The 25,107-nt window shown below is 42.0% G+C and overlaps 3 protein-coding genes across 6 annotated transcripts; all 3 read left to right on the top strand.

Moving 5' to 3' along the window:
- The first annotated feature begins 1,606 nt into the window (after positions 1-1,606).
- ART4 (ADP-ribosyltransferase 4 (inactive) (Dombrock blood group)) lies at positions 1,607-10,786 on the top strand. Of its 4 annotated transcripts, XM_085568552.1 has the most exons (5): positions 1,627-2,300; positions 2,824-3,231; positions 4,392-4,656; positions 7,942-7,992; positions 9,125-9,265. In XM_085568552.1, exons 1-5 carry the CDS (start codon positions 2,208-2,210, stop codon positions 9,133-9,135), a joined length of 828 nt encoding a protein of 275 aa, XP_085424678.1. In that variant the 5' UTR covers positions 1,627-2,207; the 3' UTR covers positions 9,136-9,265. The 4 variants fall into 4 exon arrangements, 3 of the variants coding, with proteins under 3 accessions (XP_085424677.1, XP_085424678.1, XP_085424679.1); XR_014951835.1 differs by lacking the exon at positions 7,942-7,992 and having other exon boundaries at positions 1,607-2,300; positions 2,824-3,541; positions 9,125-10,786; XM_085568551.1 differs by having other exon boundaries at positions 1,609-2,300; positions 7,942-9,137.
- SMCO3 (single-pass membrane protein with coiled-coil domains 3) lies at positions 9,139-10,786 on the top strand. Its single transcript, XM_085568554.1, has one exon. It carries the CDS (start codon positions 9,139-9,141, stop codon positions 9,814-9,816), a length of 678 nt encoding a protein of 225 aa, XP_085424680.1. The 3' UTR covers positions 9,817-10,786.
- Positions 10,787-13,515: 2,729 nt separating this feature from the next.
- WBP11 (WW domain binding protein 11) lies at positions 13,516-24,154 on the top strand. Its single transcript, XM_021552773.3, has 12 exons — positions 13,516-13,670; positions 14,677-14,790; positions 15,600-15,631; positions 16,253-16,346; positions 16,730-16,926; positions 17,777-17,910; positions 18,607-18,806; positions 19,653-19,847; positions 20,351-20,452; positions 21,335-21,652; positions 22,250-22,432; positions 23,074-24,154. Exons 2-12 carry the CDS (start codon positions 14,727-14,729, stop codon positions 23,505-23,507), a joined length of 1,953 nt encoding a protein of 650 aa, XP_021408448.1. The 5' UTR covers positions 13,516-13,670; positions 14,677-14,726; the 3' UTR covers positions 23,508-24,154.
- The last annotated feature ends 953 nt before the right edge of the window (positions 24,155-25,107 follow it).

The following is a 25,107-nucleotide window of genomic DNA, read 5'->3' on the forward strand; positions in this document are numbered from 1 at the left end:
CAGTGCATGAGGCTTCCTTCTCCTTTCCCATGCCCCAGAGTGAATCAGAAATTATGACATTGCAATATAGGTCATAGGTTCAACACTCTTGTGACACCGAGGGAGAGAAGGACCAGGCTTTGCCTGACTCACCCAGATCAGCTTTTCTCTGAAAAGCCTTGTCCTGCAGTAAGGACACAAGAGAAGTCTGCAGAGATGCTGCCAGTGTGAGCCTTGCTTGGCAAGCTTCTATGGCTTGCACTGGTGATGCTGATCTTGGCCAAGGAGAAGACACTTAATTAATATCTCTGCATGTCTTTGTCAAATGCCTGTGACCGGTTCCTCTATTGCCATAAACTAATGGGGCTTCCCTGCTCACAGTAAAATTCTCCTCTGAATGCCATCTAGTAAAAAATTACAGAGTGCTTTATTGAAAACAGTGAAATTTTTGCTTGGGAAAATACTAGAGAGATTAGCAGAATCCTAATATACAGTGTACTAATAATATAGGCGTGTTTTTGTTGTTGTATGGTTTTGTTAGCACAAAAAATTTCCTGTCTCTATTTGCATCTTTCTGTTAGTTTTATATTTTTTCTCTCCCTTTCAGTACATATTTTTTTCAGGCAAATAAAGTTACACCCGGAGGCCTCCATTATGTCATCTGCTCTGTGTCATCAGATCTCTTCATGAGCTGAAGTCATGACCTTTGGGGATCAGAGCACTCAGATCACGTTACAAATTTACTGCTGAAATGGAGGAATTCGATTGTCCCTTGGTTAATGCAGCGCTAAGCACCGCCACAAATCCTCTGCTGCCATCTTTCGGCCTTTGTATTTTTTGTATTTAATAACTTGCGTTGCTTCTGAAGCGTTTGAAAATGCAAATTACTTTCCTCCTGATTCCCTTCATACTAAGGATTCACTTACAGGTCAGAGGGGAAAACCAGGGACATAATTTACAAATGGATTATATGCAGCTGAATTGACATTTTAGTGGGGGTGTTTGTCATGACTGCCAAGCTTCCAAAGGAGCCTTAGTCTCACTTTAGGTCTGTTTTATCTCTACACAAACAAAGGTGGAGTTGCCTCTGAATAAATTCGTGAGCCCTCCTGTGGACTCACTTTTAGCAGTCAAACAACCACTTTCTGAAATACAGCCCAAGATAACAGAGACATTCCAGGATGGAGAACTAGGTAGTCTGCATCCATCACTTCATGGCACTTCATGGCATCATTTCATGTTGCCAGGGACTGCAGATACTGTCAGCAGCAGCAACTCCTTTGAAAGGAGCCCATTATGAAACCTTTATGCCACCTCCCACCCTATCTCAGTAATATTTTGCAGATGCTCTGTCCACAGAATCCAAGCAGCTTCTCAAACCTCCCTTACCCCTGGGAATCATTCCATGTCTGGATGTGCCCCCTCACCCAGCCTATCATTATCAGGCCATGAAAAATGGGCTTCAGTTTTCTGTAGACAGAACCAAAGCCTTGACAGTTCTTGGCTCTTTCTCCATACAGAAGAGTTATCAAAGGCCATGGGGCTCTTTGGATGAATAACTCACTGCCAGTATTTGGAAGGGTGTCTAGAAAGCAGCTGCTAGAGAAGGGTTTGTCTCAGCTCAGAATCTGCATTTACACACTCATTTTGCCTGTGTCAGTGTAAACAGTCCAGCGAAGTGCCACTCTGCAGTGCTGTAAGAGTAGGATTGGCAGCACATGAGTAGAAGGAGGGGTGATAAGGAGGAGAAGGAGAGTTAGGTTATCGCTGCTTCCAGATGGGATCCCAGCCTACCCTGCATTTCTGTCTTGGCTTTATCAGAGTCAACTTCTTTAAATGGGCTTTTAAACTCTTAACCAGGGAGCCGTCACCCTGACACACCACTCCTCAGGAGAAGTGCCTTAGACTTCTCCAAGCCATGGTTTTCTTCCTTTTTACAAGAACAACAACAAATACATTGGAATCAAAAGAACTGTCAAGGCGATGGACACCCATGCCAGCTGAAGTTGGTGCAACCAGACACTTCCTTATGGATTTTGGGCACATTTCTACCACTAAATTGTCTGCTTGGATTGATTAATGACTTCTGAATTGCAGTGAGAATTATACAAATGATCTCTGGTTGAAGAACAGCCACCAAAACCTGAGTGCAAATTACAAACTGCAGAATTTTCCAGTTCAAGGAAAACCAGGAAGAAAGAGGTGCAAATTACCTTTCCTTAAAAAAAATGTTCTTTACAGTGTCTTGGTTGGACTCTGGGAAGCTGGTGACACTAGGCAGCCTCCTGTTGCTGATATTCTCACAAATACTGGTAAAAGAGGTAAATATTGCTCTTTATTTGAAATAATGAAATCGCTTATAACACAGAATTTTTTTTTTCCATTTGAAACATGTTCTTTAAGGAGTTTTGGGTTAAGTTTTAACTTTTCTGCTTTCAGTTCCTCTACTCCATTTCTTACCTGTCTTAATTTTTTTTAACTACGTGGTTGGAATTTTCCTCCCATTTGCAGCCAGATGATTTCATGGAGTATGAGTAGATCTCATGGAATCTTTCCTTTTCCAGACTATCTAAATTGACTAATGCTCCTGGAGATTCAGTGTAGTACATCCATATCAAATAAGAAATCTGTCATCCTGACTTGTATGTGCTTGTGGTGGTGTACAGGCAATAACCTGAGGTTGCTCAGGAGGGTTTTGCTAAAGATTTGCTACCTACCTTGCTTGCTCTGCCAATAATGACAAAGAGGCAAGGAAAGGTTAGAGAAAAACTTGGCTTGCATCTGCAAAGGTACACAAGAAATTTGCACTTCTGATGCTAATCTTAATTTGCTTTTATGTTGCAGGCAGCGTCCCCCACCCTGATGGATATGGCTCTGCATTCCTTTGATGACCAGTATCTGGGATGCAGAGAGGAGATGATGGAAGAACTGGAACGAGGAGACTATTTTCAAAAGGAAATAGCTGCTAACAAGGACTACTTGTGTCTCTGGAAGAAGGCTCAGAAGGCTTTGCTAAAGAGCCCTGTAGGTCTGCTGAGGGAAATGCGTGACAGCCATGCCACAGTTCTCATGGCTTACACCATGAACTCCTCCCTGCACTCGCAGCTGAACTGGGCTACATCTACAGCAGGAATCTCTCCAGAGCACTACAGACACAACTTCAGCTTTAAATATTTTCACTTCTACCTAACAACTGCTATCCAGATATTGAAGGAATGGCAAATCAGCATGGGGGAACATAAGTGTTACCAGGTACACAGGGGTGTAAAGGACTTATATATTGAGGCCAAGGTAGGCAGCAGGGTGCGATTTGGCCGTTTCACTTCTACCTCCCACATCAGGAATGAAGCCCAGAAGTTTGGGAATGAGACTTTGTTCACAGTGACTACTTGCCTGGGAGCAGCTATGCACGGCTTTTCTTACCACACATTTGAGAAGGAAGTCCTCATTCCCCCTTATGAGATATTTCTTGTAAAAAGCTTCCTTCAAACCCAGCAGGGTAACCGGCTGCATCTGCATTCTGTGGGGAACTACAGCAAGTACCAGTGCCAGCTGGTTGAAGGTATTGTACACAGGCTCTCATGCAAAGGGGCACAGGACAGGGTGGTCTCCACTGCCCCAGGCAGCCCCCAGCAGCTGCACTTGCACGGAGCCACACTCAAGGCCAAACCTGTACTTCACCTCTTGTGTTTGCCTATGAGATCCACTAGACCCAGTTTTTACCTGTTTGTTGTGTAACATGGGACAACCCCACAGCTCACTAAAGATGAATCAACAGCAGGTCTCAAGGTTCTTTGCAGCCCCCATTTATTCCAAGTGTCGTGTCAGGGATGTTGTAGGACTCATGTCTTTGGGTCCCCCACATTGTTATTGCAAGAGTGGGTGAGATTTGCTTGAACCAAATTACACCATTTGCTGGTGTCTTGCAATGCTGCTACACTTCAAGCCTCAGGACTATTCTAGGCTTTATTCCACTACTACTCTGTCAAGCTACTACTTCTAGACTTAGCTCTGGCAATCTGAGAAACAAAGCTACTGTCACTTTAGCAGTGACCTCTCTCCTGAGGCGGCAGGGAGAAAAGGTATCCTTTGACAAAGAACACACTGAGTTTCCTGGTTATAGAGAGAACTCTGTGGCTGAATATCTCATAAGGCCTGTTTCACATCCCTGCCTTTCTGTGAGTCTACCACCAGTCCAGGACTCTTGCTTTTCTCTCTTTGTTCAGCAGTGTGTCAATGCAATCTTTGAGCTCAAAACAATCATTTAGGAATGAGGGTTTGTGCCTCCAAAGCCAAAATAATAGATGGAGTTGAGAACATAGCCTTTGTGGGCAAAGGTTTTGATAGCAAAAGCAAAAAGCTTTAGGCAGTGAATAGAGGTCTAAACGACTGCTCTCTTTACTTTCTTTCAGCTTCAAGAAGCAAGAACAGTGGTTATACTGCACTCACCTCTGCTGTTCTCCCTAGTGTGCTTGGAGTTTCCTTGTGCTTGTCCCACAATCTCTGATTCTCTGGTTGCATCCAGATATGTGCCCTTGAATAGCAGGCAAGAAGCCTCTGGAGTTCCTGCTGCTAAAGAAGGTTCAATCTTCCCTTTGCTTTTGGCTGCAACTCTGCAATCAAAACGAGAGCATTCAGCCTGGTTTATCAAAACAGACATTCCCTGGAGCCACTCAGGTAGGAAGAAGGCTATCTATGGCCTTTCTGAAGACTAAATCAGGGATAACCTTCACTGAAAACAGCTTTGTCCTGAGGCATTCAGGAAAGACACACAGGGACTTTGGACTCCTTACAGATCTCTTAATACCTTTATTTTTAATGAGAAAGAGTCAGTCTGTGGGATGTGGAAGGCACCATGGCATAAAGTTAAGTGGGTAACTGGGCAGCTGTGCATATCTCCTTTGAGTGCAGGGAAAGGTGGTGCCAAGATGTGCATTGAGGAGTCGGATTACTGTATTGGTTGAAGAGACAGAAGTACATTATGTTGTGCAGATTCTGGCCTAGCCTGAACAGCCTTTCTTTGCCACTCTTAAAAACAAGATGGACTAACATTTCTGGACTGGTGCATGACTCTGAAAAGAAAACAGAGAAAATCCAGAAGGCATTATTACAGGGGAATTATGGAGGAATAAAGATGGATATATTTTTAGCTAGATTGTTACATTTCTGAAATCAATTATCCAAACTGCTAACCCACCTGAACCATTCTTCCCCAAGACAGTAGTTGGAAGAAAACATAGAAAAAGTTCTTGACAGCCTTTTCTGGGACCTTACCAAGCAGCCAGGAAAATACGGTGTAAGCAGCTGCAAGTGTTTTTACTCTGTGGGCTGCAGGAAGTATGACTTTGACCTGCAAACTTCAAAGTAAGGGAAGTTCTGTAAATTAATTATTCTTACATTTTGGTGGTTTTTGGTAAATTTGTGTAAGTCCTAGAAAACAACTACTTTACATCATCCTCAGAACTATAATCCTTCAGTTTGTACATACTGGTGGGTCTACACAGAACTGAGTTCTCATTTTTGTGTGGGGGAATAGACAGCAAAGTCAAATGCATGACATCTACATTCAAGGGACAGAAAAATTGAAGACTGAGTAATGCCACATTTTGTCAGGCTATAGTTCCCTTAAAAGTGATCTATATTCGTCAGTTAGTACACTGACTAGATGGTGCAAGCATCCCTTGGTAGGTGGAAGCACGAGACATTCTCCTTGCTTGGCTGCCCATCATGATATAATTTTGACTGCAAAGGAAGTTATGCTTGCACCTTCTGCTTGCACATACAAGTTCTCACAAGGCCAACTAGAGATACAGTCCTGGGATAGTATGCAGCTCAGAGACTGCTCCTGATGTTGCCTTTGCTCGTGCCAGAGCCCTGTAAAGCTGGACTGGTTGCAGCCGACATTTCATCAGCTATTGCTGTGGTTAAATGTGTAGTCAAAAGTGTTCAAGCAATTGTAACTTCCTGCCCCACTGTATAGTTTTAAAGACTTTTTATCAGAACTCAGTTCAACTATCTGCCTTTTCCTCCAATTACGTCCCACGGCAAAAGGGGTCTGAAATTGCATGAAATGGCAGAACTGATTTTAGCTTTCACTGCTCTTCAGAGATGACTCTGGGCCTCCACACCACTTCCACTCTCATGGCATCAGAGACCTGGAAAATTGCAGTAAGGAAGGATAACAGACACACCAGATCAAGATTTTCCTCTAACTTAATAGGCCTGCAATAATAGCTACTAATCTTCTTAAAAGATCCAGAGTAAAGCAGGAACAAAAGTGTCTTCATATTGTTCAAATTATTTTCAGTCTTGTTCCAAATGATGAAGGCTCTAGAAGAAAAGAATTTGCATCCACTGCAAACACAGAATAGATGAAATCAGTTTCCAGAATGTGACACATAGGCAGTTGCCAGTCTGATCAATAAAGTTCAGTTCAATATTGTACAAAGTATTTAAAAATATTTCAGACTACATGGCATTCTCAGTGGAGAACACTCAGCAGTCACAACTAATTGACATTTCTAGAACTATAGAGTTAAATCATTTGGTGCTCTCTTTCAGCTTATGTTCTCGTGCCCACAGCTCCGATGAGAGTTTGGCACTCTGTCTGTATTCACTGGGGTTGAATACAGCAGCTCAGCTTTCAGGTGAAAACATGTTAGCAACTGCAGAGGGCTCATTTTATACTTCATCTTAGATTTTCATCTGAGAATTCAGCCATCCTCTATAGTGGAAGCAGTATTCCTGGTGGGACCCTTGTGGGCTGCAGGCCATCTGTCTAAGGATAAGAGCATGAAAGATGACTAGCTTGGCTGAAGGCATATGTACAAGCTTGTCTTACTGGAACAGACAAAGCCTGTTTTCACTACCTGTGGTATCTATTTTTCTGTTTATGTAGGACCATTCAATTTTTCTTCTGTAATTTGCAGGTGTACAAAAGCAGTCATTGCCAAAATTAATTATTTCTAGGCCTAGGTGCAAGCATTAATGTTTATATTTATAAACAGTAGAAAACACTAAAAAACATAAGCTTGTATCTATTTGAATTAGAAGAGCTGTCCTACACCTTTTATGTTCTGAGGACAGCAAGTAACACCATCCCCTTTCAGCCATAGCTGTAGGCATCTCTGCTGCAGGCAGGAGGGAATTGTTCTGTACCCATTCTCTCCAGGAACAGAAGGCCTTTGGAGGATGTAGAAATTGGGAACTAGCATCAAGTGAACAAAATTATCTTAAAATTAGAAGGAAGAGGAGAGGAGGAAGAAAATGAGATGAATCTGGGTAAACATCACACAATAGAATTAATGACAGGCAGGCAGACACAGGATGCAGCTGAAGCCCAGCCTCCAGATCTCTAACTCATCACATGCTGCTGGAAAACACCAGGCGAGCAGAGGGGAAAGAGGCTGATGTTACTATCCCATACACATTTCAACAGGAGCATTCAGACCAAATCAGGTAGGCAGTGTAAATGTTTAATTAGAAAAGTTTCTGTGGTAAATTTCCCTGGAGCTGGAGAAATAGAAATACAGAAATATATGTGGCCTGCCTAATTCTAAAAATAAAATACAAAAGCTAATGAAAATGCTGATGTGAAGAGTAAGAAGTAATTTTAGCATTAGGAGATGTTAAATCAAGAGCAGCTGTAAGAAGCTGAAATAATCATATGTAATTAACGAATTCTAGAAATCTTCTCCACACCTGTCTAGTATGTAAAATGTTTGTTGAAGTGCTATTCCTTCTAAAATAATTTGTCTTCTCACTTTCTACCAATAAGGGAAAACAAATCACCTTAAAACAAAACACCACAGGACTGGAAAGGTTTATGTATCGCATTGGGTCAGAAAGCAAGCCAGCAACATCCCTGAGGCAGGATTGATATGAAATCATAATCTGCATTATCATGACTTTATGTTCCCAGAAATCAGAAACCTTTACTGAATATGTATATTCTCCCTACAGCTTGTATAAGGAGATGTGTTAAACAGTTTATTCTCTTGGCAGATATACAAGGTAGGTGGCTAAAAGAAATATACAGAACTATGCAAAATATTGGGGAAAAAAAATCCCTCTTTTCAGACTGGCTTGTCTTTCAACACTGAGATTAAAAGTTGCCAGGGGATTGTGGAAATCGTTCTGGTTTTCTACAGTGACCTTGTGGGGGAGGGTGTTTTTAGTAAAATACAGCTGGGTCAGTGTCAGATGATTTGCAGCTAACAGATAGTGCAAGAACTACAAAGGGCCAAAATGGCACAAAGGTATCTTTTTAAGAAGAAAGATCTGGGTAGTCCCCTACACAAAACTATTTGTAGCTCTAACTGTGATACGTAGGCACCAACAGCAAGAAGAGGTTTATCTTAGAAAAATGCAAATCACTGCAAAAATGTGGCACAGATTTGCAATAAGAGGGCTGAGACCATGAAAAGTACCAACAAAGAAACAACTCATCCTACTCATTCATAGTTTGCTCCTGTAGCAAAGATGTTTGCATTTAAGCTGAAATCATGCTACAGCATTTTAACTTTGCAGCTGGTGATAGGTTAAAGGGAAGTGACAGTGTTGATTACAGAATCTTAGTGATGAGGAATTACTCCATGATCACTGTTAACTCAGTCTCTTTGGACTCTCTGTATTGGCATGCAGTTTATGAAGAAGTAAATATCAGGGAACAAAATACAATGAGAGATGTATGTAAGGTGATATGGGTTATTATAGACAATTTTATTATTCATTATGAATTCAGAAGGTAAACTTCTTAGTACAAGCACAGAATGCTTATATAGTATCATTTTCTCTTGAATGTCAGAAGAAAAAGGTTATACTGGCATAAAATACTCTTATTGTGACACAAACCATATCCACCAATCATCATGGTTGCTGAAAAATTGGATTACACTAAATGGAAAAAATAGACTGATACAAAAGAGTGCCTGGAACAGCTCTTTAATCTTTAAGCCACATCTTTAATTTTGCTGATTAGATGAGATTGTTCCATTTTTTAGTGAACTAGTTCAGGTTCTAACATCTTCAGTTTCCAAGGTTCAGTATCAATTTTAATCAGAGACAAAGGAGATTTCACTGCTCTTTAAGGGCTATGGTTATGGGTGTTAAACAGATAAGAAATTTATTTTCTCTCTTGAAATAGCCTATTTCTGAAGAATGGCATTGAGTGACCTCCTTTACCCAGATAATCCCAAAAGAAAGCAAGAACTGGTCCATCTGCATCAGGAATTGCTTGACAGTATGTCTACAAATTTCCATGCAACAAACGAACTGGTTGGAGTGCTGAATGAACACCTGGGCTGTACTATTACCCCCATTGAGATGCGAGAGAGCAGTACAGTCAAGGAAAACTGTGAGATTATCATTCAAGTGATGAATGAGATTCAGCATCAGGTGCAGAAGATTGATAGTGACATGAAGGACAAGCTCGAGCCAGTGCTGTACCAGAAACTATATGATATCAAAGAGCCTGAGCTGGAGAAAATTGCAATAGCCCAGAGAGTTTTTTCCATTATTTTTGGAGAAGCAACTTCAACAGCTGCAATGGTAGCTATCAAACTTCTTGGCTCCAATCATTTAACTCTCACTGTGAGCAAGCTCATTGGTCTCCTTGCACAGATTGGGGCATCTGTTCTTGGGGGAGTTAGTATTACCATTATTGGGCTTGGCCTTGAGATGATTCTCCATGCCATCCTGGGAGCTGTGGAGAGGAGTCAGCTTCTGACAGCTGTGAGAAGCTACGAGAAGCACCTGGCTGAGTTTAAAGCAGCCTCAGAAAAGTACCAGCGTGCCATACATGAAGTGACTTCTTTGGTGAGACAGCAAGTTCAGTAAATGGAGTTCTGTCTTCTGCTGCAGCAGCTTATGCCTGCAGAAACCTTTTTGATTCATTAGGACAAATTAACTACTGATGGCTTTTTATTTTCTTATTTGTGGCAGAAGAAGAAAAGTGATAGTTCAGGAAACTGGCATTGAAATATATTAGTAGAGAACTGATTTACAGATGTTTTGTGGGGGCAATGTTTAAAATGCTTTGCACCTTTCCTTAAGCTTATTTTCTGGGAAGCATCTTTAGTACAAACTGTAATTCATACTAGAGACAAGAATACAGACTGCTGGACTGGTAGTGGTGAGGTGTGTTTCTGTATCAAAGATGACAACAGAAAGGGAGAAAACAATTTCAACAAGGCAATTCATGCTAGCATCTGGAGGCTTTATGAAGACATCTGTGGTTGCTAAAGTCTTAGTGTGGTTTAGTGCTAAATCTGATAAACTGAATTAAATTACAAGGACTAGCTGAAGCATATTTAACTGCTATTTCCTGCCCTCCTAAGAAGCCAACCAGAGATCTTCTTTAAATAAACTATAATCCCAGTAGATTGGCAGGTAAGAGAAGCCTGGGCCTACATGCAAACAGACACAACCTTGCTCCATAACTGAGAGAAACCAGCTGCTGTGCTCTGGGTGTGAACAACCTCTCATACTTGTAATGCTCTGCTCCTGTCAACCTACATGTAAAAATTTCTGTGCAAAGTTGCTCGTCTGTTGATTGAAGTGGAATTATACACATGTATAAGTGCCTGTAGATTGCAGCCCTATTTAACTACAGTTATTTTCAAGTGCCTTACCTGATCCCACCAATCTGGGACTGCCAAGAATGTGCTCAGATTCTGCATTTCACAATATGCTACCAACTGTCCTTATTTTCCAGATTTTTGCTCTGATATGCTGTGGATTGTTTTCTCTTGATCTTAGAAAAAAAAGGTAATTTAAGAATTAATAAAAATGTGCATGAGTATTGGAAGACTTCTCTGTACTTTTATTTTTTTATCTGAAAAACAATCTTAAACCAAATAATAAAGAAGTATTGAAAGCTTTATTATACATACAATTCATTTTTTTAAAATCCACAATAGACCAATCTAGTTATGCATAGGTTCCTTTTTTTAGTACCTGTTTCTCCCATACTAAAACCATGTCCAAATTCATACATGTTTCTAATATTCAATATTAGCAATCTCAATTTATTAACAACTAGATGGTGCCTATGAAATAAAGAAATGGGTGAGATTCACAGCTCTTCCACTCTGGGGTTTGGGGGGGTTGGTTTGTTTGTTTTGTTGGGTTTTACTTCTCCTCCATGTCTGTTCTCACTTCAATATTTTCTGACTCCTCTTTCCTTTTATGCACAAAAGCCACTAAATGGCAATGAAACTGCTGGTACCCAACAGCTCTGTCAAGTCATCATGGAGAAAGCCCAGGGTTCAGAAGCATAGATGGGTGCCAGAGCCCAGAGAAACTGGGACCAGCTGCAGACTGGGCTACGTGAGTCAGGAAAGGCACTTTAGTGGTGGCAAAAAGCACTGCCATGCCTACACGAGATATGGTGGTGGATGACGTGGTGACCTGAGGCATCACTTCTCCAAAATGTAACATCTCTTGTCTCCTGACACAAATGGCATTAAGTTAAGAGGTACTTCTGTAGAGACAAGAGACTGTCAGTCAGTAGAACAGCAATATCTCTGTGTTGGAGAGGTAGGAGTTCCTGGCTCCTGATTTCTATGTGCAAGTGTACACTCCAAACTAGGAATTAAAACCAGCTCTTTGAAAGATGGCCAATCACTGCTGTATAAAAATAGCGGAGCCAAATAAAAACAAATCTGTCATATTTTTTCAAGCAATTTGCCCACATGTTCTTGAGTGCAAATGCTAAGCAGTGTCAGGGGAAGTGAGGTATGCAATGAGGAACACAGAGGTAAAAAACTGCTACTCACCTCTAAGTATATCCTTGTTCCTGGTGGACTTAAAGGAAAGCGGATTTCCTCACAACAGATTTAATTCCTGCTCTCTCTAATGCTCTGGCCAGTCTTATGTTTGGTGCTCCAAAGATGCCATAACCAGTCTGTTGATATTTCCCCTCCAGACTCCTTCAAGCTGCCTCTCAGTGTGACAGAAGTAACAAGTGAAAATGTGAGAGGACTATTGTCCTCCAAATCAGCAGACACTGCTGTGAGAAAGCAGTCAGGGCTGAGGCAGCACCACTATCCCCAGAGGCCAGGATTGCCAGGACAGAAATCCCCAAGCCTTGTGAGGTGCAGCTAACCCTCAAAGACTCAGCCATCCCCCTCCACAGTGACATGGCACCTGACAGGGATGTGTGTGGCCACAGCTTTCCATCACATCCTCTTGAGCATTCTGCCTTTATTCAAGCTGTTGTTCTGGACAAAGGATTAAGGATAAAACTGTCATATATGTGTTCCAAATAAGAACAGCCTCAAAAAAACTTCAAACCAGTGTGAGCTGCTTCCAAACCTATAAAGAAAAACAGTACAGTTGCAACCAAAATCTGCCTGGCTGAATGTTCTCTCTGGTGGCAAGAATAATACAAAAAGAACATGCAAAGAGGCACAAGGTCGGGATGACCATGCTGTGCACGGATGACCATGCTGTGCATGGATGATCATGTGGTTAGCAAGACTCTGTAGGCACTAAGAGCTCCTGAAAACTTGGCTCTGAGGATACTCCTTGACTTTGTGCAGCTAGTGACTAAATGTTGGCTTCAATGTGATGTGTAGCTTATAGTCTTTTACCCATCGTGCAATGATCCTTAACAATTAGCCAAGAGAGTCTCCATTACTTGAAAAACTATGACAACATTGTGTTGAATGTTATGTGCACCAGGAGCAGAGAGTCTAGAAATCCTGCCCAAGCATCTGACCACCTCTGCTTTCAGATGCCACCTGTGCAGAGAAAAATTTCCTTCCTGCATCTCCTTTCCAACATGCTAGTTTTTTAAGCCTACACCCATAATTTATTGCTATTGATGTTTTGTGCATCTTCATCCAAGTTCTTAATGTGCTGTGGACGTTTACTGGAAATTCTGCTTTGGACAATGACACAAAACAGCTCCCACCAGGTGTTGACCAGCCTCACCAGTTCACCACAGTGGGGGCTGTAGGAAGAGGCAAACAACAGAATAGATTCTCTGGTGCCCGACAGCATAAAATGATCTCTTGTTCGCTTTGTACAGAGGGATCCCAGCCCCGCTGACAGGGGAGCAGCGCTGCCCGTGGCCAAGCCTACAACAAACCACGGGACAGGCCTCAGGCTGTGGGCAGCCCCTGCTCCCGCAGCGCTTCCCACTTATTCCCCATGGACAGAGGCTTCCCCCGCGTCCCTCGGCCCTGCCTTCTTTCAGGGCACTTTGTGGGATCTCTCCTGGAGGGCGCGGGGAGCAGAGCCGCGCTGGCCGCCTTCGCAGCCCTATTCCAGCGCACGCCTCACACCGCGTGCGCCCAGAGGCGCCCAGAGCCCGCCGGGCCGGCCGGGCGATGCTCCCTAACTCCATCGCTACCGCTGCCTCCGTCTCTGTCTCAGCCCCTGTCTCTGTCCCTGCCCCGGCCCGTTCCCGCCGTCCCGCCCCTCTCCAGGCCCAACCATAGAGTTGGAGCCTCCGCGGGGCGCGAGGGGCGGCGGAACCATCGAGCTGCGGCGGAACCATCGAGCTGCGGCGGAACCATCGAGCTGCGGCGGAACCATCGAGCTGCGGCCGCCGCTTCCGGCGCGCGGCTCCGCGCCGCCACTCCGTGCCGCTGCAAGATGGCGGCGGGGCCGCGGCGGCGGGCGCGGGGCTGAGCGAGGCCGCGGCAGCCGCGGGCAGCCGGAGCCGGGCCCGGCCGGGCGCAGCGGTGAGAGGGGCGCGGCGGTGCTGGGCTGCGAGGGAAGACAGGCGAGGAGTTCGCGCTAGCTCGTTTTCTTCCTCCTACTATCGGGCGGGAGTAGGAGGGGGGGATTTCTGCCCCGTTCCCCTGTGGCCAAAAGAATAATTAATTTAGTGCTTGAGTGTATATTCTTTTTTTCACCTTCGGTCTTTAACTTGTTACGTTGAAACTCTTTAGTCTGGGTCCTTGGAAGATGTGAAATGTAGGTTTCGGAAGTTTGTTCTCTTTCCCTTTAGCCTTTACATATCAGAAAACTGGGAAATACGGGATGTAAGTGTAACTCCTACCTGTGTTTGGTGAGCTTCCCACCTAAGGAAGCGATAGTGGCTTGCAAAAGAAAAAAAACCAAACCCAACCCAGTCTTTTTGCAGGTTTGGAGGGGGAGGGAGAGAAAAAACATCCCTGGCTGTAGTTTGGACATTTATGTAGTCATCTGTAAGCCGGAGAAATATCTAACGACTGGAAATAATTTTTTGCAGAATAATCCTACACTTGCTGTACAGTGGGTGCTGGGGAGAGATATCAGGGACAGTTAGAAGTCTGAGGAAGGAAGGAGATCTATGGGGAAACATTTGAAACAGAGAAAGGTGAAAACTGGAGAGCGCTTACAAGAATGAATGGGAAGCTGAACTCTGATACAGTCTTAGAAAAATATAATGTTAGTTTCTCCCTGCCCTGCACCCCTGCATAGTCTAAACACAAAGCTTTTTGGTTTGAATTGTAATGTGAATAATAACAAACTCATCAATTAGTTTAAAATTAGAATCTACTAAAGTAGTAGTAAGTAGGTACTGAGTTAAATAGTAGTACTTATTGCAGTAGGGCACTTTTGATATGGGTGCTGAGCTCATAGTCGGGTTTGAGGGCCTGAAAGGTATTTGGGCTCTTTGAGGGAGTAACTTGCTGATAGAAAGAAGACAAGCATCCTCAAGCTGCCAGTGTGTAGGACCTGAAACCATGTCATCTTTTCCAGGTTCCTCTCTGTTAAGTTTCATTTTTTGAGGCAGAAGAAAACATATCAAAATGGGGCGGAGATCTACATCATCCACCAAGAGTGGGAAGTTTATGAATCCCACGGATCAGGCCCGTAAGTATACATAAAAGCTAAGCAGGTGGGAATGGGGAATGCCTAGAGCAGATAAAAAGCTTTCTCTGAGGATAGAATCCTCACTTGTGGATCAGAACTGTTTCTCTGAAAAATATTGTCTCAGTTTTATCTGGGAAGGCTGCTTGCTTTCATGCTCTTGCTTCTCTTAAGTATTTACCTCTTGGTTTTCCACTGGTTATCAGTGTTGGAAGGCCTTTGTACTTGGCTGTTGGATAAACTGCAGGCTGTTTCCTGGGACAGCGTTAATCTGTCCCAGGCAGGAATTTGAGGAACATGTCAAATTTTGCAGGTGCTCTGGTTAGATGGGGGAGTTGTCTTACTGGGTTTTTTTCTACTTTTGGTAACATGCCAGGTGTTATCAATGCTCAGTGAATAAAGAAAATCTGGACTCCCACAGTGGATATGCTTTATTTCAGAGGCATTCTCAAAGCCTACATTTTTTTAAAGTGTATTGTCTAATGACTCTGTTTCAGCTTCTGTGCAGCAATCTTTTCATGATTGCAACTATCACTATGACTTCAGTTGCCTATTGTTCTTTTTTGTATGGAAAAAACCTTGCTTCTGGAGACATGAAGACTGCAGTATCTCTTTTTTTTTTCCGTATAAAAGATGAGAAACAGAAATCTATTTCATGCTATATTTCTTTTTCACTGGAAACCTGAATTGCAGTAAGTCTTTGTAAAAGGAGTGAACTGTTGAGAAACAGCCCTAGTCTTGATGAAGGAAGGTTCTTCATTAATTTTATTTTGTCGTTCAAGTTGTTACTTTCTTTTTCTTTTCTCCTCTAGGGAAGGAAGCTCGGAAAAGGGAACTAAAGAAGGTAAATAAAGAGATTAGGAAACATGTAGTTGGCTTTTCCTATACTACGTATTGTCTTTGTGATTGTAAAGGGCCATGAATAGACTGTGGATATTTTGGTTGATATCCTAAGACTGACTTTGGAAATACTATCCAAACATATAGTTCAAAAGCACATAGAAGTCTTGTTTGGAATAAACATATTCCCAGCTGTTCTTTAACTTGTAATTGTTTTTGAAACATTGCTGGAAGTACTTAATTATTAAAGAACCCAAAAACAAGAAAACAAAGAAGCAAGCAACATACAAAAAAAAAAAAAAAATCCAAATAAATAAAGCATCCAAGAGTCACACACTTCTTAGTGTGTTCTAATGTATTTTGTAAGTTGTTATTGTGTTGATTGCATGTGTCTTAGTTGGAGTGAAGGAATGATAGCAGCATTTGCAATTACCAAGATAATGGAATTAAAATTACCAGAAGTTTCAGCTACATTTTCTGCTGATTTGTGCCATGGTGAACGTTTTCAGGGCATTCTGCGGTGTGATTTTTTTTTCCTCAGACTGGAAATACTGAGAAAGTGGTAACAGATGTTTTGTGTCTTTCTACTGTGAAACTTTTCTATCTGCTTGATCTCTGGTCTTAGAACAAAAAGCAACGGATGATGGTCCGAGCAGCTGTACTGAAGATGAAAGATCCAAAGCAGATTATCCGGGACATGGAAAAGTTGGATGAGATGGGTGAGTGAGAGGTACCAGGTGTTGGACTTAGGCAGTTGTTTATGTAGATGCACAGTGTAGTTTTAACTACTGATGGGGGAGACTGAAATAGAGCAATCTTTTCCTGTTAGAAGTGGGGATTCTGTGAATATCTGAGGATTGATTATGATTTGAGGTGTTGTGGTGCTATCAAAGAGTATTTTTTTCCAAGAAGGTGATTGATCAGAAAAACGAGTAGTGTGTGTGAGTGCTGCTAATGTAGAATTCAAGGAGGGGATTGTCATAAGGCTGAAGACATCCTGAAAACAGGGATTTGAACTTGTTTTGAAATAGTTTAATTTATCACAGTTGTGCAGTAGAGTAATTTGCAATTTTTTTGTCTTTTTTTTGCTGTCTTGGATCAGAGTTTAACCCAGTGCAGCAGCCACAACTTAATGAAAAAGTGCTGAAGGATAAACGCAAAAAGCTCCGTGAGACTTTTGAACGCATCTTGCGGCTCTATGAGAAGGAAAATCCTGACATCTACAAAGAGCTGCGCAAGCTGGAAGTGGAGTATGAGCAGAAGAGAGCACAGCTCAGCCAGTATTTTGATGCTGTCAAGGTAATGCTTACTGTATTTCAGTCTTGTAACTGTGGTAGTGTATTGTGTTTGCTCATTAGGTGTGGCTGTTAGAGAGGAAGAGAGATTTATATGAGTTCAGCTTCATGTGGCTCATATGAAATATTAGTTTGCATAGTACCTCAGATTAGATCATTTCAGTGAGGACAGTGTGGTGGTTGTCAGGTCATTGTCTCTGATACACTGATCTCATTCAAAATGAAAGGAGGAAAGGGAAATTTTTGTTGCAAATCAACAATATCGGCCTTTCATTTTCTGTATTGAAGAGAGAGTGAGCCTTTGAGTATGCAATTGATATTTCTATGAATTTCTGCTAAATATCTTGCTGGAAATAGTGAGAGTCCTTTGGCATTCCTTTAAAGATCTTTCTCTAATATTCCTCCCTACTGTGCTGGAGAACATAGTGTTGTACAAGTGCAAGGATCTGTATGACTTCTTTTTTTTTCCCTTTCCCTTGGAACATGCAGCAGTCTGTGACTTCAATACTTAAAAAACACAAAAGCACAGCCATACTTGTCTGTAGTCTCTTCATTTTGTAGACTGAAGGTCTAAAAGAAGGTGAAAACTTGACTGAGTTTTGACTGAAATACTAAAGCTTTTCATGGGTGCATTGCAAGTGCTTTGGTTTGCATTGAAAGCTTTTACTGTTAACACTTTCTCAAATTTCTTTCATGGACTGTTGCAAAATAACACACCCTAAGAACAGACACATTTGACAAGTGGTGCCAGGTTCCATATGTTCTATACTTTAAAGACTAATGAGTTTGTGTAGCAGCTTCTGTGGAAGTAACCCAGTCTCTTTTTCTTTTTTTTTTTTTTCCCTCTCTTCCAGAATGCTCAGCATGTTGAAGTGGAGAGTATCCCCTTACCAGATATGCCTCATGCTCCCTCCAACATCCTCATACAGGACATTCCCCTTCCAGGGGCTCAGCCACCTTCTATCCTCAAGAAGACATCAGCCTATGGGTAAGTGGAAAAAGAGACTTAGGGGAGAAGTAAAAAGGAAACCCTCATATTACTGGGGAAGAGCTAGGGGTAGAAGCAGAGGTAATACTGACTTGTAGAAGTCAGGAATTTTGTGCAAGTGAATTGTGCTTTCTTTTAACCAAAGCCCTTTTTAATCTTTTCCCACTATCACAGCTTTTTGTTTAAATTTATTTGAGTAATACATTATGCCTTCTAGTTTTTGTCTTTTTGATATCAGGAAAACTTAGAGCCCTACTGTTTTGAACATAAATGCCCCTTAAATTGCCATATATGTGTTCTTTTGTCTTGCTGGCATATTCAGTGTATATGAATAGTTTATATAAACTCCTAGTTTGCTTGTTTTTTTTTTTTTTTCTTTTCTTTCTAGTGTTAGTTTTTTTATGTTTCTTTCTGAATAGCCTCGTTTTCACTGACTCTTTCATTCTCCTTCTGTGGTACGATTCAATAGTTGATTTTTTTTAGTATTGTATTCAGTTGCTTTTGGAGGAGCTTTTGTCTGATCTTCTGCAGTCATTCTTTGAATGAGGTTGTAAACTCCTTGTGTCAAATCTGTGCTTTTTAAATGTTCACGTTTCTTTTTAGAAGTCTGCACAAGCAGTAGTGAGGGAAGGCTAAATAATTCTACTAAAGGCATGTTTGCTTTGTGTTCCTACATTTCTCATTTCTTATTTCCAGCCCACCAGTTCGGTCCATTTCTGTGCTTCCTCCTCCGGGGCTTGGTGTTCCGCGTTTACCTCCAGGCAGGAAGCCCCCTGGACCCCCACCTGGGCCACCCCCTCCTCAGGTCCTACAGATGTATGGCCGTAAGGTGGGATTCTCCTTGGACGTGGCTCCTCGAAGGCGAGAGGAGGAGATTTCTTACAGTTCTGAAGCAGGTAAGGACTTCCCTATTCCTCTCTGAAGTTTTTATTGACCTCTGTTCTGCTATGAATGATACTGCTGTGAATACAGTGTGCCCTATACAAAGTGTTCTCTGGGCAATATGAATGTTAGCACTATTTGAAAGATTCTTACTAAATGATTGTTCCTCTGAGGTAATTCAGATATATTCATATCTGCAATTTTGCGACCACCTGTATTTTTTAAATGTTGAAACTTTTAATTACGTGTCTCAGGTACCTTTTTTTTTTTTTTAGGTTTCACATGTTAGATTTTTTTTTGATGAACCCTTAACAGTGCTGAAACGTTGTTCATATTATCCCTTAAAAAAACGCAATCACTCTCAGAGAATTTGTCTATTCAAAAAACCCATCAAATAAACACCCCCAAACCGACAAACAAACCCACAAAAACAAACACAACCCACAACCTACAACAAAACCCACAACCAGCCCTGAGTGTGCATTTGCTAGGAGAACATAGGTCCTCTTTTTCATACAGTCGCTGTATCATCCATAGAAACTTTTGTGACTAGATGAATTAGCTTTTTATTCATGCCAGAAGACATCAAAATATTTCAAAGGTGGGGAATCGCTGAATTGATGAATCAGTTGCAGTAGCAGTTGCCTTCACTTTTTTGCTGTGCAAATTAATAAACTGGTTAATAGGAAATCTTAGAGATTTTCCAAAATATTTTTTAAAAATATGTGCTAAAAAGTAGAGGGATGACAGTTTGTCCAAGCTTTTGCTAAGGGGAACGTTGTGACTGTAAACATACACTGGTGTGAAAGAATATTTTATATTTGGAGTTCATACATTTCCTAATACTTTGCTTTCTGCAGGACAGCGAGGCCACGATGACGACATGTCCAGCACTAGTGAAGATGAAGGTTACCCTGAGGATATGGATCAAGATAAGCACGATGAGAGCAGTGATGACAGTGACAGCGATAGGTCAGATGCAGACAGTGAAGGAGAGGACTTCCTGCATCGTGATAATGACAAGGAGAGGGAAGGTGGTGAAGAAAAGAAATCAGGTGAGAAGGGGAAATGAGACACTGGGGGTTGATTTTTCAAAAGAAAAGCACTACTTAATAGAGTTGAAGGTCTGCGTGTAATTTATTTAGTCAACTAACAATGTTCTGACTCACCTAAATTACAGCTAAAGAATTTTTATTAATAATTGGGTCAGAAGGAAGCTTTCTAGAAGGGAAGCAACTTTCAGATAAACCTGCTTTCTTAGTTGTGTTAGCTTATAGCTCACAAGCCATTTTTCTCCTGAATCATTGCATTGGTAAGATATCCTACAAAATTAAGCCTTAATGTAAAATATGCTCACTTGCTGGGGATGATCAATTAGTAGAGAATACTAGGTTAGTTAAACTTCATACAATCAGAAACACCAGTGCTAGCTCTTATGTAAGGAGCATCATTATGTTAGACTGATAGGCTATCTATACCAGGTATTGACATAACTATCTGATTTTTCTTATTTTCTTCCCACCTCCTGTCACCCTTATCCGCATGCTGCTTTCCCCAGGTCACAGTGTCCGGTTTGCAGACATGCCTGGGAAGTCACGGAAAAAGAAAAAGAACATGAAAGAACTGACTCCACTCCAGGCCATGATGTTACGAATGGCAGGTAAGTAAGGTGGATATAATATGTGGTGAGATGCCTTTAGGCTTCCAGTTAAGGTTTCTGTGGGCAGCTTAATTTGCACGAGTTTTATTTTATAGAGAAAATGTTTTACTGTCATAATGTAGGCTCTGTTGAGAGTATCAGCTCTCATTAGGTATTTGAGTTATAGTTTGGTTTTTGCTCTTTTTTCTTTTGATTGTTTGGTGTTTTTTGGTTTTGTATGTTTTTTCTAATTTATTTTTAAGTAATGTGTGTGTTTTGCATAGCAGAGTTGAAGAGTAGCAATTTATTGTTTTTTTCTTCTAAACCTTTTGTTGCTTAACTTTTAAACAGTTGTTCAATTGAAATACGAATCTCTTGGTGAAAGAGAAAGGGTAACATTGTCTATGTGCTCAGCATGTAATGTGTAACGATTTGTACTCCCTAAAAGTACCCTTCTGCTGAGATAAGTTAACCAATAAAACAAACTTTGTTTGCTTTAAAAAGAAACTCCAGTATCTTTCAATTGTGCAGGAGTTTCTTGGACATTTTGGGGATTTTTTTTATTGTGGAATTGTGTCCCCAACCCCCTGTTGCCTCACCTTCCCACAAGCTCATTTAAGGCAGAGATTAAATAGCAGCAGTTTGGGTTGGTAGTACAAGTTTCAGGTCCCAGAGGAACACACAATTCTTGTTATCAGAGCTCTCTCTAGAACAGCAATATTTCTATTATTATTTTTATTTGTTTTCATTTTATGTTTAACAGTAAAAAGTGGTCAGTTTTCTTCACTTTGAAGTAAGGTTTATTGCTTCATTTTATTTTATTCTGTGTACTCAGTTTTCTCTGATGTTCACAAAGATGTTATGCTTAGACAGATTTTATAAGTGTATCGTCTCCATATCCAGGTCAGGAAATTCCAGAAGAAGGGAGAGAAGTAGAGGAATATTCAGAAGAAGAGGAGGAGGAGGAAGAGGACTCAGAGTCTGAAGAGACATCACAACAACAGCAGCAGCAGCAGCAGCTCAGTGAGGAGACATTGGCAGAGACCGGGTCATCTACTGCGACTTCGCAGGCGCAGCAGCAGCAGCAGAGTGCACAGGCTGTGCCACCAGCTCAGATACAGGCACCTCCCATGCCTGGGCCTCCTCCGCTGGGACCACCTCCAGCCCCTCCACTGAGGCCCCCAGGCCCACCCACCGGCCTTCCTCCTGGCCCCCCACCAGGTGACTACTTGATTTACTCTGCTTTAAGGGGAGCAGGCAGTGGTATCAGTTTGGGAGTTTGGAAGCTGCAGAGTGTGTTGCAGGTGGAGTATATGTACGCACTTACTGAGACCTGTCTCATCAGCCTGCATCATCCTTGCTGTACGTTGTTTTTGGGGCATCTACCTGTAGCTGTAGCCTTTCAGATGGTTGTCTTTGTTAGAGCCAGCACAGGCAGACAGTAGCAGAACCAGTGTATGAAGTGGAGTAAAAGAGCAAAGGTACTTATTTTTAGGCCAGAAGAAAAATCAAATGCCACAGAAAAATGCTTTTAGCTGTTTAAAATCTGGCAAACTCAGGTCAGAAGCTGTTACCAGTTACAACTTAATTATATGAGGAGGAACCCTTTTTCCATGATACTCTTTACTTTCATAAAGATGCTTTAAGTGTAACTGCTGCCTCTGCTTGAGATTTTTAGAAATTCTACTTAATCTGGCAGCTAGGTAATACAGTTTTCATTCATATGTTGAAGAATTTATCCTTAGTTGATGAGATAGTTGCTGGGATATGTTTTTAATTCTGAATTAAATTTCTTGTTTGTTACATGAATGCTTTCAGGAGCTCCTCCGTTCCTCAGACCTCCCGGGTTACCAGGGTTGCGTGGGCCTTTGCCTCGACTGCTGCCACCTGGTCCTCCCCCGGGGCGACCACCTGGTCCTCCCCCAGGCCCCCCACCTGGTCTGCCCCCAGGTCCTCCTCCACGTGGTCCTCCTCCTCGTCTGCCCCCTCCTGCCCCACCAGGTAAGGGGTTCTTTTTGTTTCAGTGCCAAGTGCCTTCTTGCTTTCTTTTTGCAGTCTTGGCTGTGGTGATCAAGCCAGTGAGGTATAATTGGCTGCCAGTTTGCCTTTGTTCCAATGTGGCTGCATTGTGCTATGTGTGATTACATTATTCTATGCAATAACAAGTAAGTGCTGTGCATAGTTTGGTAGCAAGAAATCTGCCCTCAAAAAGGTAATTTCAGAGTTTAAACTTTTACTCTGCTGCACTCTTTCTGAAGAGCCTCTGGGTGCTGTAATAGTGCTCCGCTAAATGAGTTGGATATCTGAATATTTATTTTTTGTGCCTGGGTCAGACATTTCTGATGACTGAAATTCCAGTGGGGTGGATTGTCAAAAAACTTTATTCTCAGATTATGACTGTAAAAGGGAGCAATAAACAAGCTCCTGTGACTTTCAGAGTCTGAAAAGCAGCATTTTCAACCTGGCATTTAGTGCAGATTTGCAAATTTTTTTTTTCCTAGAAGCTAGTGCCACTGCATCTTGTTGGGGGTTGTTTTCTTTTGCTTTTTGTTTTTGGCATTCTGAGCCTGTGCAGTTTTTTCCTCAAATATTTTCAAATTCCCAGATGTGGAAACAGCTCACGCTTTCTTTTCTTCTTGTAGGTATCCCTCCTCCTCGCCCAGGCATGTTACGGCCACCTCTGGTACCTCCCTTAGGACCTGCCCCACCTGGGCTCTTTCCACCAGCTCCCATTCCAAATCCTGGGGTACTGAGTGCCCCCCCCAGCTTGATTCAGCGGCCCAAGGCGGATGACACCAGCGCGGCCACCATCGAGAAGAAAGCCACGGCCACCATCAGTGCCAAGCCGCAGATCACCAACCCCAAGGCGGAGATCACGCGCTTCGTGCCCACCGCCTTGCGAGTGCGCCGCGAGAACAAAGGGGCTTCCGCTGCCTCCCAGAGAAAACAAGAGGATGAGCCTGCCCTCCCGTTAACCAAAGCTGCCCCTAAGGCTGGATCATCTGCCCCTATCTCTGTACAGACAAAGGATGATGTGTATGAAGCCTTCATGAAAGAAATGGAAGGTCTCCTGTGACCTGTCGTAGTCCTAGTCAGCTCTCCTGCCCCTCTGAACACAGATCAGATCACTGTGGAGGGAGAAGAAGGGAAATTCCTCCTGCAAGCAACAAAAGGGCATGACTGGAAATAGTTCCCTACCCACAGGTTAACTTGCCAGTGTGCTGTGAATAGAGACCGCTGCAGCTGAGGTGTGCCTGGGGACCTTTCAGAGCCACCGCATCCACTTGGTGAAAGGAAATTGCAGTAAAGAAGGCGATGCTGCTCCCCTCAAGTCCTCCCCCTTCCTTAGAGGGCGAGAATGATATTCTGGGGATGGGGGTGACTATTCCCTGCCAAAATCCTTACACACCGAGTGCTCTGGTGAGGGTAGTGGAACAGGTTTTTAAGAAGCCAGAAGAGTGTTAGCAGCATTTCATACACAAATGGTTGTCCAGTTTTTATTTTCTGTACTGTTTTTTTTTTCCTGTAAATATTTTATAATCATGTTTTTAGTTGCAGTGAGGTTGATCAATCATCTTCCAGGGTAGTCAGGTAATTTGTTGCGTATACTGTACACTGGAATTTTGCATCCTCTCCCCTTTATGGTCATCTTGGTGGATTTTTATTGGCTGGGGAAACTTCATTTTGTCTTGTGAAAGACAATAAATGTTCAGTGTATCAAAATACCGCTTTCTGTGTGATTTGTGAAAAACTAGCAGGCAGGTGGAGGGGGGGAGGGTTCTTCGCTTGCCTTGGAAGATGATAGAGGCATTCAGAACCTCAGAAAAGAAAAGTAATAATCACATTATAAATAGTATATACTTTTCCCCACAAAGCTTCTGTTATATTTTTAAGTTCCTAAACATCTCTTTTAACCTTTATTGGTAGCTAGTAAAACTTAAGTCCTGAAATACTAGTAATAATTACAAACCAATTTATTTTATATACTCTGGGAGATTTGCTTCATATCAAGCCTCAGATAACTACTGGGCGCATCATGGACAGGCTATCTTAAGTAAAAATTAGTAAGCAATTTTAATGTTAAAAGATTGCCGGATAATTTTAGTTGTAGCTAATAGGATACCAGACTGGCACGTACCTCAAACAATACATTTAGTTGGCTGTAAGTTTCAGGCTTAGCTGAATGCACCATATTTTGAGGTTAAATCTGCTTTAAGGAGACAAAGTTATTAGCTAACCAAACTTAAACTTGAAAACTTTGAATCTGTTTTCACAAATTCTGGACGCAATCAAAAATGCTTGCACAGCTAGTCTCTGTGCCGAGAACATGTAAAATTTACATAAGCCCGCCTGCCTAATGCATATTCTCCACCTATCATGCATATTGTGTGATGTAACTTCACAAAATTCCCGAAACATGAACTTCTTTATTAGGCAACTTCTGTTGTGGAAGTTATCTGATTACATCAGTTATGTTTACCAAAGTTGAGAAGATTCAGCCTGGAAACAGATAATTCAGCTTGAAAACACCAGTATTAGTGATTGCAGCATTACTGAAGTAATTTGTCTCTAGAATCAGAGAAACGTCTTGCATTGCGTCTTCCTGCCTCGTTTCTACACCTATGAGTAATGCTGGGGTGCAAATGGTACTTCTGAAAATAACGCTTCTCTTTTAT

The sequence above is a fragment of the Lonchura striata genome, chromosome 1A (genome assembly GCF_050655825.1).
Source record: "Lonchura striata isolate lonStrDom1 chromosome 1A, ASM5065582v1, whole genome shotgun sequence".
Classification (NCBI taxonomy): Eukaryota; Metazoa; Chordata; class Aves; order Passeriformes; family Estrildidae; genus Lonchura; species Lonchura striata.